At 37.9% G+C, this 18,064-nt stretch overlaps 1 protein-coding gene across 6 annotated transcripts in view; it reads right to left on the reverse strand.

Annotated features, from left to right (window-relative positions):
- The window catches only part of KHDRBS2 (KH RNA binding domain containing, signal transduction associated 2), a 343,516-nt gene that overhangs the window by 169,358 nt on the left and 156,094 nt on the right, over window positions 1-18,064 (reverse strand). For all 6 annotated transcript variants that reach the window (XR_010439490.1, XR_010439491.1, XR_010439492.1 and 3 more), the window contains exon 4: window positions 10,559-10,705. Coding sequence is in view for 1 of the 6 variants with exons in the window: in XM_064707310.1 (XP_064563380.1) it covers window positions 10,559-10,705 (147 nt within the window). In the remaining 5 variants the exon portion in view is untranslated. The remainder of the gene's footprint in view (window positions 1-10,558; window positions 10,706-18,064) is intronic.

Genomic DNA, 18,064 nt, shown 5'->3' on the forward strand with positions numbered 1-18,064 from the left:
TCAAGTGATTTAAATATGCAACATGAGTTATTTCTTCTTAAGCATGCTTTTATTGACTCCTGCATCTATCCTCAGCTTTCCCCTCTGAATGAGGTCCTGTCCCTACTAGCTAGTGATATTCTATGCCAGCATTCCCAACTGCATCCCACTTACAGCCTTAGGACTGCCTCACTTCTCTTTCTGCATAATAACCTTCAGTCTGTTCTGAACAAACTTGATCACTAATCTCTAGAGTCATTATGACTCTTCAGAAAGATTATGCTTTGTATACTCTTTCTTTCAAAAAAGACTCATGTACCCATGAGAATTCTCTTCTGTTTTAATCCAAATAACAATTTCCCTTTGCAGTCAGTGTCATAAGGGCAGCTCTGGAATGCCTCCTCTCCTGTTAAAAGCCTTCTTCAGTTTCACACAGTTTGCTGAAGGTTTTGTCTCTCACTTGATGTTTCCAAAGTGAAGTGTGTAAACTTGGAAGGCAGGCAGGTTATAAAATGCATCCTAATTATCAGCATTCTTTGTATGCTGGTGTAAGTGGGCTGATGGCTGGGAATGTACTCTGATACCACTCCCATACAGAAGTGTCTTCATCTGCTAAATGGCTACAGATTTTGCTACAGGGTTAAACTATCACACCACCTGTGTAGGTCTCACCCAAAAGAACCTGCTGTGTTGGAATGAAATAATCTACTATCAAGATGCAAATCTCCATCTTCAAAATTAGATAAACAAAGCAGGTTTGACAGACAAAGAAGTTTCACACATCAACTCCCTAAGAAAATTGCAACAGACACATATATTTAGAGATATGTTCTTATTAAGAAGGTTTGAGCCCTGTCATATCATACAAATGGATAGATGTTTAATGGAATTTAATGTCATTAACACAATTTCATCAGCAAACTCTCACTGAACCAGAACTGAGATTTGTTGACTCATTTTTCATCACAACATAACAGTACCAAAGTATTGGTTAGGTTATTTTCTCTATTTTTTTTCATAAGCTGCAACTTTCCCAGCTATGCAGTGAAGGACTCCTGCAAGGCTGGCCATGCCACAGTCACTGCACAGTCGTGCTGCTACAGATTTTTTGCAAGTTTTTCTTTCCCTGGCCACATTTTTATTCCACTGCCTGTCATTCCAACACAGCTAACTTTGGACTCACTAGACCACTCCAGCTGTATCTGACAGATGTCTTGTAGTCCTAAAACAGTCAATCCTTCCCAATTTCATGGAAGTGCTCATCCACACTGTGAGGAAGATATTGTACATGCCCTGATGGAAGAGCAAATGCCCACATAAAGTAAGCAAAAAAAACCAAACCACCAATGAACAAATTGGTGACTGACTGGTATTCATAAAAGCTTCAGACTGAGAATGCTCCCCCTATCTGAACAACCAAAATCCAAACATGAAACACAAAGCATGAGAAACAAGTCACTGGAAAGCAGCACTACTGCTCTTAGCCCAGCGCCATATGACTCTTCTCTACATTCCTCATTTTCTTTCTGAAATTAACACTGCTATACTAGCAACTGCAAATGTATATCCTTTACTTACTAAACCCTCATGTTTGCACGTGCTGGATGTATGCAGGCAACTCTTACTCTCTTGAAGAAGTACGTTCTGCAGATGGATGTATTTTTATACTTCATGCCGATTATTTCTGAACAAGTTTATTTCATATAGCTTGGCACACAGCAAATGAGATATTAATTTTCAAACATCTCCATCCATGGAGATAAAAATTCTCATCCGCCAGACCAAAGTTGTCAAATGCTAAAACAGAGCACCTTGCTGATTAGGAATTCTCTCCTGGTTACAGGAGAAAGAATACTAAAAATAGCTGGACTGTTATTGTAATTTTCTGTTTTCTGAGGGGAAGAGTTTATTGAGTGATTAAAAAATCTGGTCTGCTCATCATATTTATAAATGTTATTAAAAATCTTGAATAGTGAAGTGATAGTATTTCAATTAAATTATTCAAAGCAATAAAATCTAAAGGTTATTGTGGAGAATTGCTGAAAGGTCTCATTATACTCTATTACTAGAAATAAAACCAGCAGAAAAAAATGGAGTGATGATAAATGCAAAGTAATGCTATGAAAATACTTAAACTGAAGTATTGATAAGCATCAAAATACTGAAAGTAAATAGCTCCTTATTAGTTATTATCATTTAAGAAAGATGCCCTGGAGTTTTTACAAATGCCATTAAAAAAACACCAAATCAATGCAAGCAGGATGAATGGTGGATAGCACTAGAAAAAGCCCTGACACTGAACCACAAACAACAGAAGATCCATTCCATTGCTGGACTTCTTCCTGACTACCAAGATGAGCTACTCTCCGTCCTCCTGGCCGTCCCAGTCCAACAGAAAAATTAAAGAGGTCAGCTAAGGATGAGAGAGAAAGATAGTCAATTATGTAATGGAAAACCAGAGCTACCTCTGCTTCTTTGCAATAAAAGCTGGGAGCTAGAAAAGAAACAAATCCAGAACACAGGAGTGTGAAATTACCCTCTGACTTTAACCATGCATGAAGATGAGGGCACTTACTAACTCTTGAAAAACTGCTTCAAAACAAACAAGAAGAAGTGGAATTTAGTTTGGTTTTTTTAAATCACTCAGTGCGTAAGTGAACAGTCAAACTCATTGCAATCTTAAGTTTTTCTGAGCTTAACTAAGGTTCAAAGAAAAGCCTTTGGCGAACTAAGGGAAGAGAAGTAAAAGCTGCATTTTTGCTTTTTCTTTCATGCTTTTCTAAATGATCACAACTCAGCATCCTCAGAATTGACTACACCGACTTTTGCTACATTAAAGAAACATTATAATGTTTACTAATACCACCAAAAATTTTTTTTCATCGTTTTGTTTCTAAAAATAAAAAAAAAAATCAAAACAACCCCCAACACACTGTAGGATCTGCAGTATGGTTTGCAATGTGAATGACAGCACAAACTTTTTACTTGTGTAAGTGTACTTTCATAAATGAATCAAACCTTAAAAATCTGATTGTCACTTTGCTAATATTTGTGAAACATAGAGATAAGTAACCTGCAAGGTAAAGTAACCTGGTTAAACCAATAACCAATTCCTTGAAAGAGCCAAAATAAGTAACTCTTATCTCCTTGCTTTCGGTCTTATTTTTTTTACCAGATATTATCCTTTTCTTTCCTCATATTGATGTCTGGGGGGGAAAAAAAGATAGTAATATATGTGATGGGAACACTTAATAACATTTTGCACATTTTTTTTCATCATGATTACAAAGTAATTCCTTGCATGCAAATCAATTATTTTAAATATACTTTCCATGCCTACTTTTATACAGAACTGCATGGAATTTTATTTTCAAATCATAAAGCTGCAGACACTTCACTGGGTCAAACAACCTTTATTGTTGAGTTGATTGACCAAATTTGTACCCATATACAGAGATTTAAATGAAATGCCATTATGTGTAGGAGGGTCTGGTGGTCTTGTTAAGGTGAACAGTCTAATGTGCAATACCACAGCAAATTTCTTGCTACATATTACAGACCAGAAATTAGGAAACCAGAAGCAATACTGTGGGATTCAAATTTTTCTGCATTAATTTTATCATCTGCACCGAAATAATTTCTTCTGATCTGCCTCTGCTGAAAAACCTGCTCTAAGAAAAGGAAGGAGCAAAACAAGCCTAAAACTGCTGATGAATATGGACTCACCAAACAAGTTGCAAGTATCTCTTTGAACTAAAGCTACATGTCAAGAGCATGCTCAGTTTAATGGTCAGAGTGAAGTCCCTGCTCAGGCTCCTGTCTCTGGTTCATCTGAAAGCTCTGACAGCCAGGCTGAGCCTCTTATACTGATTCCTTCATGTGTCAGAAAGAGATCACCAAGGAATTGCTTTCACAGACTGAATAAATCTTGGAATATCTGAAGAAGTCTTAATCCACTCATAGTGGGAGTATCAACCCTTAAACATTCCAAGATGTGGCAAAATATCTGAAGTGCTTTGAAACAGCTGGGAGCTAAGCCTAGGAAAATGACACTTACTCTGGCGTGTCAACACATGACCCACTCTTCATGACACAAATATGAAGACATTTGATTAATTATTGATTAAATTTGTATTGCTATCCATTTTATAGCTTTACAGCAGAAAGAACCAGTAGTCTATACTGTATATCAATAACTATATTAAAAAAATCAGTCTGCTGAAAAATAATGGAGTTTAATTTTTAGCTGAAAAATTGAAACATTTTTGGTGTACATCTCTACCCCTAAACATTCACTTTCAGGGGAAGATTTAGGATTATTTTCATGAAGCGTAAAATAAGTGTTTTAAACAACACCAGTGCTGCTCAATCAGCCAGCATTCATTATTAGGAAAAACTCCAGCATCTGTGAAAAGTCAAGAACCATAGTCCACAAGTTATGATGACTCTCTTGAGTACACTGATGTTTGAATGTATTGATAATAATTTGATTTGTTAAGCAATGCTTTGGAAAAAAGGCTGTGAAGAGCTAAAGTGCTATGACATTTTAGGCCTTGACAGAATCTCTGAATTTTATTTCCTTGATTATCAAAACTTGTGTGTGAAATTGCCAGAGATGTTGCACACTGGGAAAAACAGAACAGCTAAAACAGCTGCTAAAATTTTTCCTTAGCTCAGTTTTAAAATAATTACTGTACTAATTATTTATTATTGCAAGGAATTTTGAAGAATGTGCAAGTGTAAATTATTTACTTTGACAGGCATAAAAGATGAATTTTAGAGATGCAGCTCTGCTGCTGCTCAGCATCGTATTTAGGGAAATGTTTTGCCTGTTGAGGTTCTTTGAAAGAGGAAAAAAAAAGACTGGCATCCTTCCACCCACACTATAGCTTATTTAGAAACAAACATAAGATTACAAAACCATTGAGTATGAAATAGTATGTAAATAAAGATATCATATTATACTGTAGCAGAGAAGTAATTCAGATGGCTAATAAAAAAAGTGCAAAATAAATGTCATATACCTAAAACTGACAGAATTGTTACATGTGCTATATGTACATAGATTATTTGTAATTTTGGTCTGTACTTAGAAAGGAGTTCCTACACATACAGTAAATGCATGTTTGAGGTAAAATAATTACTTTTTACAATATTACACAGAGAAGGACCTCCAAGGTACTAAAACCCTACTTTAAGATGTTTTAATTGTTCCCACTGAAACACACTGGCCTGAAAGTTTGTTTTCAATTTCCTACAGATCTCAGTTTTTTTCATAAATAGCTCTGGCATAAATAACTTCCAGTGTGAAATGAGTAAACTTTGATTTCACTGGAAGGCTCTTCTTCCTTAGTGATTTTTCACTTTAATTAGTTGGATCAATGAGAACAGGTAATATTCTTAAATGATTGGTAAGAAAATTCTTTTAATCAATAGTATAGAGCAAGGTGAGATAAAAGGATGGAAGATAATAGCCAGTAGGATATTTAGGCACTTACAAGCAAGTCTGGAAGACATTGTAGCCTGAATTAAAAACAACATAAATCTCTGCAATCACCTGTTGCCTCACCACAGTGATTTCTAATAACAGAATCTGATCTGATCTGAACTGATAAAAACACCCAGAGAATACTGCACAGACAGATGATCACCAGACACTGCCCATCAACTGAACTGCATTACATGGCCATGTGTTTATTCCCAGCCCTTGAGTGGTGCCAATAAGCCTCAATTTAAAGCAGATACAAGTGGCTAGGATAATGTATGCAAATATATTGGACAGCAGTTTTACAAGTGGTAATTGGTTCAATTTCTGATCATCTGACCGCACAGTTGTAAACAATCTTTTTAGAGTGGTCATGTCACCGCAGCTGCAATCTGCCCTCTACATAATAGCTCCCTATTACAGAGCACTCACACGTAAAATGAATGATCAGTATCTGCTTCTCTCATCCTCCCAAGGGATGCTAACCATGTCAAATAAAAATGCTTTGCTTAAAGGGATAAAAGTGTGAATCAGAAAAAAGATTTTGCCTGTGTTAGAAAGCACAGAACTCCTAAGGAACAGTATAGCTCCTTAGGACATGGGAATTTAGAGCTTGTTCAGAAAAGATATTTGTATGTTTGGATTTAAATCAAAATTATACAATCCTATATAACAGGAGTGATGTAGAATTTCATTGGTCAGTAATAGTGAAAAAACTTGACCGCATTTAATAGCCATGAACCCTTTAAACACCAGCAGATTTTAAAGCTTGAAAAGCTTCTAGGCTCTCCTCCCCTCCCTCTGCTCCTCAGTCTCCCCTTCTAGTTTGCTGACCCTGCATCCCATTCTGAGGCACTGAGATCTTACACCAGCCTTAGGTTCCCCACACAGACCTAGGTCCCTGGCAGTTCAGGATCAGAAATACTTGGCTGTCAGATGCCTATGGATTTTATCAAATCTGTTGGCCACAAAGGTGAATCTGAAAAACATGTCCTCCTTTCAGGTATCCCTATTGTTTGTATTTTCCACATAGATAATACTGGATAATTTCCAATATGTTAGCATCAGTTCCAAATGGGATTGTTAATATAAAACCTTGACTTTGGAAACACATTCTTGATTTCATTTTTACTAGGTTGACAGAAAAATATTGGAGCAGACAGTTGTTTTTCAAGACTCTGAGATTATTCCTATCTCCTTATTCATGGCTATTTTGATTTGTCATATTTCAATTATATGCAAATGTTCATACTAAGTAAACATCAACCCAAAAAGGAGCACAGAATCTATCTAGTAATTGGATATGACATCCCACAAAGACTTAATTTTGCATAAAACCTACCAAAGCAGTCCCTTACAGAATAAATCTTATCAACCAGTTAGCAATGTCCTGCTGGCAGCACCCACACAGACCTCAAACCATTTGCAAAATGGAAGCTGCAGACAGCAAAGGAAGCAGCTTAGCTTTGGAAATGTGGCAGCTGCCAAGAGCTGCAGACACTGGGATTCAGTCATGCACTGAAATGCCTGCTGGAAGGAGCCCAAAGCACCAACTGAGACCGAGCTGCAGCTACGGAATGTGTTAACTTGTGGGACAGACTGTGGTTTCTAACTCTGGCCTGGAGGCAAAATCTTCCTTACTAAAAATATGGATACCAGTTATTGAGGTTGAAGGTAAAAAAGAAGTAATTACATTTAAATCAAAAGTAGTTGTTCATGAAAACTTTGCTTCAGTTAATAAATGTTCAATTTTTTTTTTCTCAGTACTGCTCTACATTTATCTACTTTTCTCTTATAATGTTTTCTGGGCATTTATCTTAAAATTCAATCTCATTAAAACTTCTGAAGAAGGTATAAAAACATTATTCCATTTCACTGACATGATCAGTGTAATTTCTGAGGGCAATATTTCATGTAATCTTCAGAAAATTCATAAGCAATGTGAAAACTCATTTGAATACTTTATTGCATCCTTGATTTGGTATAAATAAAACTGTTCTATTCTACTGTTTCATCCTTGTCATGCAATCCCAATATTCATTGCTGCAATAAATTAAGTCTTATAAACAACAAAACATCATAAAACAAACTCAAGAGATGCTGCAAATAGGGAACAAAAAGGAAATTATCTAGTGCAATCTTTCTGAGTGAAAAACCCTTGAAACATGTTGCAGCCAGTCAGTTAATAATTGCTTTGTAAATCTGAAACGAAGCAGAGGGGATAAAACTAATAAACAAGTCATAAAGTACAATTTTTACTTGTTTGGAGTGATTATGATTCCCTGGAGGGAAGAGGGGCACAAAAAGGCTGGTTAATGTTCAGGGATCACCTCTGCCAAGCTCAGGAATGAGCATCACACTGAAGAGAAAGTCAGGCAAAAATGACAGGAGGCTTATATGGATGAACAGGGAGCTCCTGGATAAACTCAAAAAGGAAGCCAGCAGAGGGTGCGTGCAGGAACAGGCAGCCTGGAAGGAGTGCAGAAATTGCCCAAGCAGACAGTTATCTTGTTAGGAAAGCTCACAGAAGCCCTGACAGAATTAAAATTGGCCAGGGCAACAGGAAAAGTACGTCAGTGATTAAGGGAAGACTAGGGAAAATGTGGGCCCTCTCTGGAGCAAACCCGGAGACCTGGCTACCCAGGACAGGGAGAGGGTTGAGGTCATCAGTGACTTCCTTGCCTTGGTCTTCACAGACAAGTGCTCCAGCCACACTGCCCAGGTGACAGAAGGCAAAGGTGGGGACTGGGGGAATGAGGAATTGCCCACTCTAGGAGAGGATCAGGCTCAAGGATATCTAAGGGACATGAAGGTGCACAAGTCCCTGGGACCTGGTGAGCTGCACCGGCTCGTGCTGAGGGAACGGGCTGAGGAAGGGCTAAGCCACTGCCCATCGTATGTGAGAAGTCATGTCAGCCCACTGAAGCTCCCACTGACTGGAAAAGAGGAAAAGGAACCCCCACTTGAAAAAGAGAAATAAGGAAGATGCAGGAAACTACAGCTCTTTCAGCCTCACCTCAGGTCAGAAAGATCATGGAAACAAATCCTCCTGGAAGTTTTGCAAAGACACATGTGAAATGAGGAGATGAATGGTGACAGGTAACTCAGCTTCACTAAGGGCAAATCATGCCTGACAAATTTGGTGGCCTTCTACGACAGGGTCTATTCCTGCCACTGTCAACCATGTTCAAAATTTCGTAATAAAGAACCTGTTTTTATATTTCCTCCAGTGTAGCTATTATACTTGTGCTGGAAAACAAATATAATCCTTCCAAATAAATAAAGTGCCATCCACAATATATGCTTGTACAGATGCTGAATATTACAACAGATTTTAATGCTGCTCTGAAAACACACAGTTCTGTCTCCCTTATTCACCCAGGCTGAACAGAACACATGATGGATGTTAAAAATCCAGATGCCATTTTCATTGCACCATGCTAGAATGCAGGATCTCTTTTCCGGAATGAAAAGGACAAAGAAGGTAACTTTAAACAGAAACCTTTTACAGAAACAATCTGAAGTTTTGGAAAGTCATGAACAACTGGAAATAGCATTATCCAAATGACAAAGATGGGTAAATTTTGTAATTGGCGCTGTTATCATTTTAAGCTATAACATGCCAGACTTTTCAGGAATATGTTACTTAATGATAAATCTTTTTCCAGTGTAATGGCTTGGCAGATCTTCACCATTAGCTTGCAGCCAAAATGTCATTCCAAGACATGCTGCCAGCATTACAATATTGACCTAATTTGTCCCTTGTGTTTTATGTTCAACATAAACTCAGAAATCGTGAAAATGTTTTCTTTTCTTACAGTTATTTCAAAGAATTCTAAATGGTATTTTATTACTAGTGTTCCCAAACTGGAAGCATAAGAAAATCGGAAGGAAAAATCAGAAAGACAGATTTAACTTGTTTAAAATGTAGCTCATTTCTGGGCACTTGATGCCAGCAAACTTTTTTATTTAAAAGAAATATCCAGATATTTATTTTTAACAATCTTAAGCTACTTACTGTTCTTAAAAAAATGTGTATTTGCTCTTAAAAATTTAACATTTAAATAGTCTACTTCAATATTTTACTTGTAACATACACCCCTTTTCCTGCACCAAGAAGCCTACAGCAAAAAAGGCATTGAAATTCTGCCATGCAAGTATTCATAAACCTTACCTGAATATCTCTTATCTTGGCCTCCTATTATTCATTAAAAAAGACAGTCTTTGAATCCTTCCATTATTATCAAGATATCTGAACATACACATATTTTTTTCATTTAAAAAATAGAAACAAACTCTCATCATGCTCTTTTTAAGGCATGTAAATTCTGAACATTTTTAGAGCACTAAGAACTCTCAGGACAGATCTCAGAAAACAACTCATGTAATTCTAGTACTACTTCACTTAATATTTAGTATGCTTATGCTTCAATGCTAAGACAAATTTAAGTATGAAAATAGCATGGAATGCACTAACAAATGTGGAAAAAATAATTTTCAGAGAATTTGAGGAAAATCAATAGACATGAAGGTAAATATTTCAGAAAGTGATATATTAAGTATAAATCAAATTGAAAAAGCTTTAGATACATTTCTGCACTCTCCTAGATGATGGAAGATTGCCAAAGTGTGGTTTGAGTCACAAGGTGAACAGAAATGTCTTAGGAATGTTTTGCTCATCCTGTTTGCTGCACAAGAAATTCATTAACTTCATTAGCAAGATATTTAGGCAAATATTACATGTAGTAAAATGTTTTTACAGACTTAAATATTTAAAAATCCTGAAAGTGCACTCTCATACAAATGACTAATGTCTACAATCAGAAAACAAAACTAATCTACCAGTTCCTCCACAAAAGAAGAAAGGAAAGCAAAAAACATTGATAAATGGAAATAATAAGACAGCTAGAAAAAAGTATCAGGGCATCAACTGTGACACTTAATGGCCTGTTTGGCATCTCCCTGTGACAAAAGGATGAAAGACAAAAGTTCAACAGAATGCAGTGAAGGCGTTTTTTCCTTAGTCTAAAAAAAGGAACAAACTCAATGCAACAAAACCATAACATGCCAAGAAGAATGTAATAAGTGACTTACAGGAACCAGAAATTTTTTTATTTCTTCCAAGGCATGACTCATACGAGAATACGCCTCCCCAGGTGGAGCAAACACTTCAATTAATACGTGGAGCTCATCACTCAAGTGTGCGTATTTGGCTTCTCCACTTTTCCTTAGTTCTTCCTCCTGTGAAGAAAGGGTGGATTTGGCTTTAAAACTGGAAATTTACTAATTTTGCAGTGATTTAGCATTCACAGACAACATGGCAGAAGGACATAGTAAGCAGACTTTTAAATCCGTTAAGAAATAAAAGTCTAGTTCAAGCCACCTAAAGATTTAAAAATCAATTTTGAGTGTTTGAATGATAAAACCAGCATAATTATCATCTAAATCAGATTTTAATCAGCACAGTGAAAAAATGCTAAATACACCAGAAGGAAGAAGTGACATATTAAATCCATAATGGAAAAGCTGCATTCATCTGTCTGAATCTTAGCTCTTAACAACAAAAAACCCCATAAAATAAAGATGCATTTAACCATTTTGGAACGCTATTGTTTAGTAAACTCTTTAGGTTCTTCAACAAATGTCTGCAGCCAGTACATTTTAGTATCACCAAATGATAATATGAAAAATATGCTCTAGGACTTTTATTTGAGACACAGAATCACAGGATAGTTTGGATGTGAAGGGTGTGAATTACTAAAAACTATGTAGTTCCAGTGCCCCTGCCAGGAACAGACACCTTCCACTAAATCAGGTTGCTTAGGGCCTTAAACACTCCCAGGAATGGGGCATCCACAACTTCTTTGGTCAAACTGCTTCAGTGTCTCACCGTAGTCATAGCGAAGAACCTTTTCCTAATGTTTACCTTAAAACCTACTCTCATTCAGTTTAAAGCCACTACCCCTTGTCCCCTCACTATGTACCTTTTCACAAAGTCCCTCTCCAGCTTTCTTGCCCTCTTTCTGTACTTGAAAGGTGCCATAAATTTACCCTGAGCCTTCTCCAGGCTAAGTAACCCAAATTCTCTTCACAGCAGAAGGGCTCAGCACTGGTCATCCTCATGACCCTCCTCTGGAGCTGCTCTGACAGATCCATGTGCTTCTTATGCCGAGGGCCCCTGAGCTGCTCTCAGTACTCAGTGATGAATGAGCTTCAGCCCCAGTCCCAGTTCAGGGTACCTATGCAATGTGGTGAGCAGCTCAGCTGGTGAATCACCACACCTAGATATAGCTCAACCATCTTTGGGTCCCATTTTCTAGCTATAAAATAAGCCTAATAATCCTACTTCATGTTTAGAGTAATGTTCTGAAATGTCAATCCACTTTCTTACACAACATTTTGAGATAGCAAATGTAAATTGCAAAATAGATTCATAGTAGCTACTGCTCCATAAAAATCAGAGACAGAATAGTGATCATGTTAGTGGCACTGGCTATGACAACACAATGAAAAATCCAATCCATTGCTACACAAGATAGACATAAGTAATGCTAAAGAAATGATGAGTCGAACTCTCAGTCTTCAAAAATATTTTGAGAAATGTAATTTAAAAGAAAATATGTATAAACAAAAAACATTATCACAGAAAAATAAGTAAACTAATTTGCTTGAAAATGATGAAGAGGTTACAGCTTTTTAGTATATACTAAAATAATAGTTTGTGAACATGTAGTAAAGATATAAAAACTGTAACAACAGATTGCAATTATTACTGATTAAGCATATTTAATTCTGCATTGACTTCACTTATTTTAGTATTGACTCTTTTACACCATTGCTTGCTACCAAAACCATTTGCAAAATGCTATGCTCCTAACAATAAGTATTCAGTTCTTTTTATCTATGTTAGAAGATCCAGCCTCAAGGACTTTTTGATTTTCCAGAGAATACACAAAGGCTACATCCTGCAGCTCCAGAGCCCGAGATCAGACTCCATGCTAAGTCAACATTTGGAGATTATGATAAAATCATTAACTCAATAAATGTGAACTATTATTTTATTTTTATGTTTTAAATTTGACATATTTGTTTGCAACTGAAACTAGAAAAATTATGATAAGATATAACTGTCTCAGTATTTTTATTTTTATAGTTCAATTATCTTTGGCGTTTTAGCTTATCACTGAAATCTCATTGAAATTTCCATAAGAACCATAGCATAATATAAAAATCTATCATGAGATGCTTCCAGTTTTCTGGAAAAATATCACACATTTGATTACGTCTAAAATAATCTGGATGAAGTTTTCAGTAAAATTAAGTTTTAATAGTTAGAAAGGTGCACCCTAGTGATTGCTGGAGGTTTCTTCCCTATTGCTTTTTTAAGATTCTGAGGGAAAAAAAATCCAACAAAAAACCAACAACTGCCAAGAAAGTCCCAAAAGTTATCTTTCAGGAAAAGACTACCAAGAAACTTAGAATTTAGAAATTGGACCTTTTTTTTCAGATGTAGAAAAAGCAAAAGAATAATATTTCGCTCATCGTTTTGATGAGGATTCTGTACAGCTAAGACATCAGCAAGATGATTTTATAATGCATACATGGAATATGCCTCTTCAGTGGTAACAATGGTAATTATGTTTCTCTTTTAGTTTCCAAACCAACTCAGGTTTTCTTACAACACATCATTTTCTAACCTGCCTCTTCAGTTCAGCACATGCTTTCTGTCACTACTTGGAGCTTATTGTTAAAGCTGTTGGAAACCACAGGCTGAGGTTCTGAGATATTACATATTTCTTTGTGAGGAAACTTAATAAGCTTTCTTCTTGTGGAACACATGGGGTTAAAGACTGAATTTTCACATGGTATCTCTTCCCATAAGAGGGTAAAATGTCACAATAATGCTCCTTTTATTGCAAGTGTATGTAGAGAGACAAAGAAACTTGATTAAGGAAAACTATGAATGAGTGAGAATTCACAGACCACACGAGCACTGCACCAAGCTCTCCTTCCCAAATCCAGTGAATTTGGCTGAGTATCTGGGGACTGAATGTAGCCTTACATTTAATCTTATGTGGGGTACCAGGCATCCAACAAGCAAACAACAGACATGGCTCACACTGCTGGTATGGCAGGTGATACCTACTGGCAGCTAACACAGCTTTCCAAGGGCACTACAGATGAACAGCCCCTCCCAGGAGCACAGGGAGAAGGACAACACCTTTGCAGATCTTCATTAGCAAGCAGCACATCCCAAAACAGTCGGTGCCATGGACCCAGTATCCACACTGCTTCTGTTTAGGATGGCAGTACTGCCCACAGCAGTGGGTTTTGCCTCCTGCTTAGTTGTATTCTGGTTGCAATAACTGAGTTCCCCTTAGAAGCCAGAGAGCCCTTCTGGAGCCCAACCTTGATTTAGTTTCATAGGAGAGGAATCCAGTTAAAATCGTGTAAAGCTCTGCTCACTTTAAATAATGGGAATTGGGAATGGTCAGGAGGCTCTCCTCTAAACTATGCTTCTGAGTCAAACAAAACCACTAATGAATAACACCCCATGTAGGGCTGGTAAGGACTGAAATGGATTATGAGACTTTCCAGCACCTGACCCATTAAGGCAGAATAAGTGAGATCATCATTAATCTATTTTTCATGGTGTTCTTTACAAGGCTATCTGGGTGCTAATGGCCTTCCAAGGCCCTAGTGGCCTCTAATGCACCAGTGCAATTACTTGTGGACTTTGGCTGTTTCTCATATAACTCTGCCTTAATCACCTCTGAGGTTCAGGTATTCCCCACGGTGCTGTCTGTAACTTTTGGCAGACTCTCATAGCTTTTTACATTCTACAATTCCCTGCATCATGTCCAGATGTTTTCTAGACCCTGTTCAGCTTGCACAGCCTTGGCCAGTGTCCACCCAGCAGATGAGTTGTTCCCCCACAGCCCAAGCACAGAAATGAGAACTGCTTAAGCTTACTCATGTAGACATGAAATGAATCACAGTGGAAGGTGATGAGCATGGAAAGCCTGATGGATGCACTGAATCAAAATGCAGTTAAATCTCAGGCACTGGATCTTAAGGCAGAAAAACAACAAACCTGGGACCTGATCAGTTCTGCTTTATAAAAGGAATAGATTCCTTGGTTTCTGGGTTAGTGATGGCAATCACTCTTAGTACTGACTCTCAGGTTCAGAGTATGGTTCTTAGTTCACAGTGACAATGTGTGGGTTGAGCACAGCAGAGAAAACATGTATCACCCTCCAGAAACAACTGCCCCTCATCCTGATCCTCTTCCACTCCATTCTGCATGTCAATTCCCTTCATTTCTCAAGAGTGACAGAACCCACATCCCCTCATACAATACATAATTCCAGCTTCCTTCCCTCCCTTCATTGTCTCTTCTTCCTCTCATTCTGAGTGTCTGTCACACAGTGCTGAAGTCCATCCACCCTCAGCATGATGTATGGCTCTATCACCCACTCCCTCCTAAGGATAACAGGTGTTTTGAAACACCTACTGTTTTATAATTTCCAGTTGACTAAAGCAGGGAAAATGAGTTATAAAACTCTATAGTGGAAATATAAGTATCAACCTCTGCAAAAGTGAAGTATGTGACTGATAGGAACATAAAGGCCAAGAAAAATGATGAATTATCTCTGGATGTAAAAGGAGTCTTAATGTTTTAAAAGGATGTGTGTTGACAGAGAACTGCTTTCTCTCTGGAAGCCTGGCCAAAATGCTTGAATAAAAAGACTAGAAAAAAGTTGAAAGAAATGGAGTTTGCACAGAAAAAATTACACAGTCCAGATTGGTGAATCAAAAATGTCCTCATAACACTGAAATAAAGCATATAAAAAATAATAGAAAATAAACTTGCAGTAGGAACTCTGTAGCTTTCAGAGATAAATTTAATCAACAGAATACAAGGAACTTCCTATAATGAAACAAATACAGCTACAAAAAGAAACAATGGGTGCTTGAGGAACAATCTGAGAATTGCAATGGATTTCATATCTTGCAAGAATTTACAAAGAAAAGCATAGTGCAGAGACAAAGATGATAATCACAGGGCTGCTGCTACACAGGCATTATTCATAAGCTCAGTGGGCAATGCTACAGAATAAAATTAATGAGCATGCAGTTTGATAAATGCAAATCTATTAATTTTTAATCTGGACATAAATGAAAAAAATCAAAACGTTGTCTACTGCACTGACTGTAGTATAAGTAACAGTGAACTCATTTATTGGGGGTACTGGGTTAGGACCCATCAGTAGAGAAACAAAGAAAGAAAAAAAAAAAAAAGAAAAGAAAATTTGATCATGGAGGAGGCATTGGCAGATTCAGTAGAGTACAGAACACAGCTAAAAGACCTAAGCTATTCCTTGACTCTTATTTTTAAACCAGTTATTCTCACTCCAGGAAGAAGGGAAGAAGAATAAAGAAGATGGAAGTGGTGAGTACATGGAGAGAGCTCATATAGCAGTGCAAAGACAGTGGGTGTACAACATCTGCAGTCAGCCACAGGGACCCTATTATGAAATGCAGGCATTAGAAAGAACATCACCTAAAAGAGAAAATAACGGGGGAGATACAGGTGACAACAATTATTTTTATGTACTTGATTCATCATTAAAATTTTCGTTGTTACTTCAGTGAATTGGAGCAGAGAATTGTGTACATACAGTACTGTCTTGGGCAAACAGGTCCTTCAGTGTTTTATTTCCTGATGCTTTTCAAAATGAAATGCAGCAAAATCTCAGTGGCTAAGGGGCACTAACCCATACCTAGATCATCTTTTTGTTTAGAGAGGCAGAAAGGAAAAAAAGGCTAAGCAGCAGAAGAATGTGATGATAACACAACCACTACTGAAAGAACCCTAATGCTGACATGAAGGTTAAATGAAGAAAAAAAGGGAATTCTTTGGAGAAAAAAAAAAGTTTAGGAAAAAGATTAACATACTGAAGTGGTAGTTGCCAAAACGGAGGCATCAGACAGTGACCACTGTGACAACAACTAGTGATCTATGCTTAAATTCCCTGCCAGAAAACTAAGAGTTCACAGACCTGTAAATGTTGCTATGTTTGTACAAATCTAAGCAGAAGCTATAACAGCATAGATAAGAACCACCTGGGCACTAGAAAATTGCTCCTTGAATTAACCAAGCCAAAGATATTTATTGAATACAATCAATGAATTGCAAGATTGCAAAGCTTATGTGGGAAATCAAAGATCCTCAAGAAATGCACAATTACCATACCTAAAGGTGCTTCAATGGATTTTGTTAATCTTAAAACTTATGATCACAACTAGAGATCACTGCAATCCAGATACCTTCAGATTCAGAAAGACTTTGCCTTAATTAATGAGAGTAGAAAATGTCATGCTTTTATTTATGAAAGGCTAATTAGCAGTTTGTTGCAACTAAGTTACAATGTATTTTGCTTGAACTCCAAACAAGATGTTACACTTTTACTATGGGCAAAAACATATCTTAAAAGAAGTCTCTTTGTTTTTTTTTCCTCCTTTAATCCAAAATTTATTATAAGTTTAGTTCCATACTAATGACTGCAGCTCAAATACCATGCAGGCAAAAATGACACATAAACTAACTTTCTAGTGTCTGACTCTTTCCCTGGTTTTACGCTCACCCTTCCACTGCCCTGGGGATCCTAAGGCTGATGGCTTCAGTGTGGAGAGGGCAACACTGACGTGAGTTGCAGTACCCTGAGTTCTTTGATACAAGATACTGCACTGGGTTTGCATGGCCAAGTTTTGGTAGCACTAGGGGGTACAGGGCTGGCTTCTCTAAGAAGCTGCCAGAAGCTTCCTCAGTGTCTGGCAGTGCCAATCCCAGATGGCTCCAAGACAGATGTGCTGCTGGCCAAGGTTGGGCCAAACAGAAACGGTGCAAACACCCCTGCGGTAACATATTTAAAGAGAAGAGAGAAAAAGTTATGTCTCAGATGTAATTTTGGTCAGAGAAGAGTGGAGTGAGAATATGTGAGAGGAACAGCTCTGCAGACTCCAAGGTGAGTGCAGAAGGAGAGGCAGGAGGTGCTCCAGGCACCACAGCTGATTCCCCTGCAGCCCATGGAGGACATGGGGATGCAGAGATCCACCTGCAGCCCTTGGAGGAGACCCACACCAGAGCAAGTGCATGTTTGAGATGAGGCTGTGACGCCATGGGAGGCCTGTGCTGGAGCAGGCTCCTGGCAGGGACCTGTGGAGAGAGGAGCCCATGCTGGAGCAGGTTTCCTTGCAGGACTTGTTTCTCTGCGGGGTTCCCATGGTGGAGCAGCCTGTCCTTGGAGGACAGCATCCCATGGAACAGTGACCCACACTGCAGCATTACACAAAGATCTGTTGCCTGTGGGATTGACTGATGTTGGAAAAACTCATGGAGGACTGTCTCCTGTGGGAGGGACCCCACACTGGACTCCTCTCCCTGCCCAGTGGCAGAAATTACCTGTGGTGAACTGAGCCGACTGTAACCCCCATTCCCTGTCTCCCTGCACCACTGGGGGAGAGAAGGTAGAGCTGGGAAGAAGGCAGAAGTGGGGACAAAGGTAGTTTTAAGGTCTTATTTTACTTCTCATTGTC

The sequence above is a fragment of the Zonotrichia leucophrys genome, chromosome 3 (assembly GCF_028769735.1).
Source record: "Zonotrichia leucophrys gambelii isolate GWCS_2022_RI chromosome 3, RI_Zleu_2.0, whole genome shotgun sequence".
NCBI lineage: Eukaryota > Metazoa > Chordata > Aves > Passeriformes > Passerellidae > Zonotrichia > Zonotrichia leucophrys.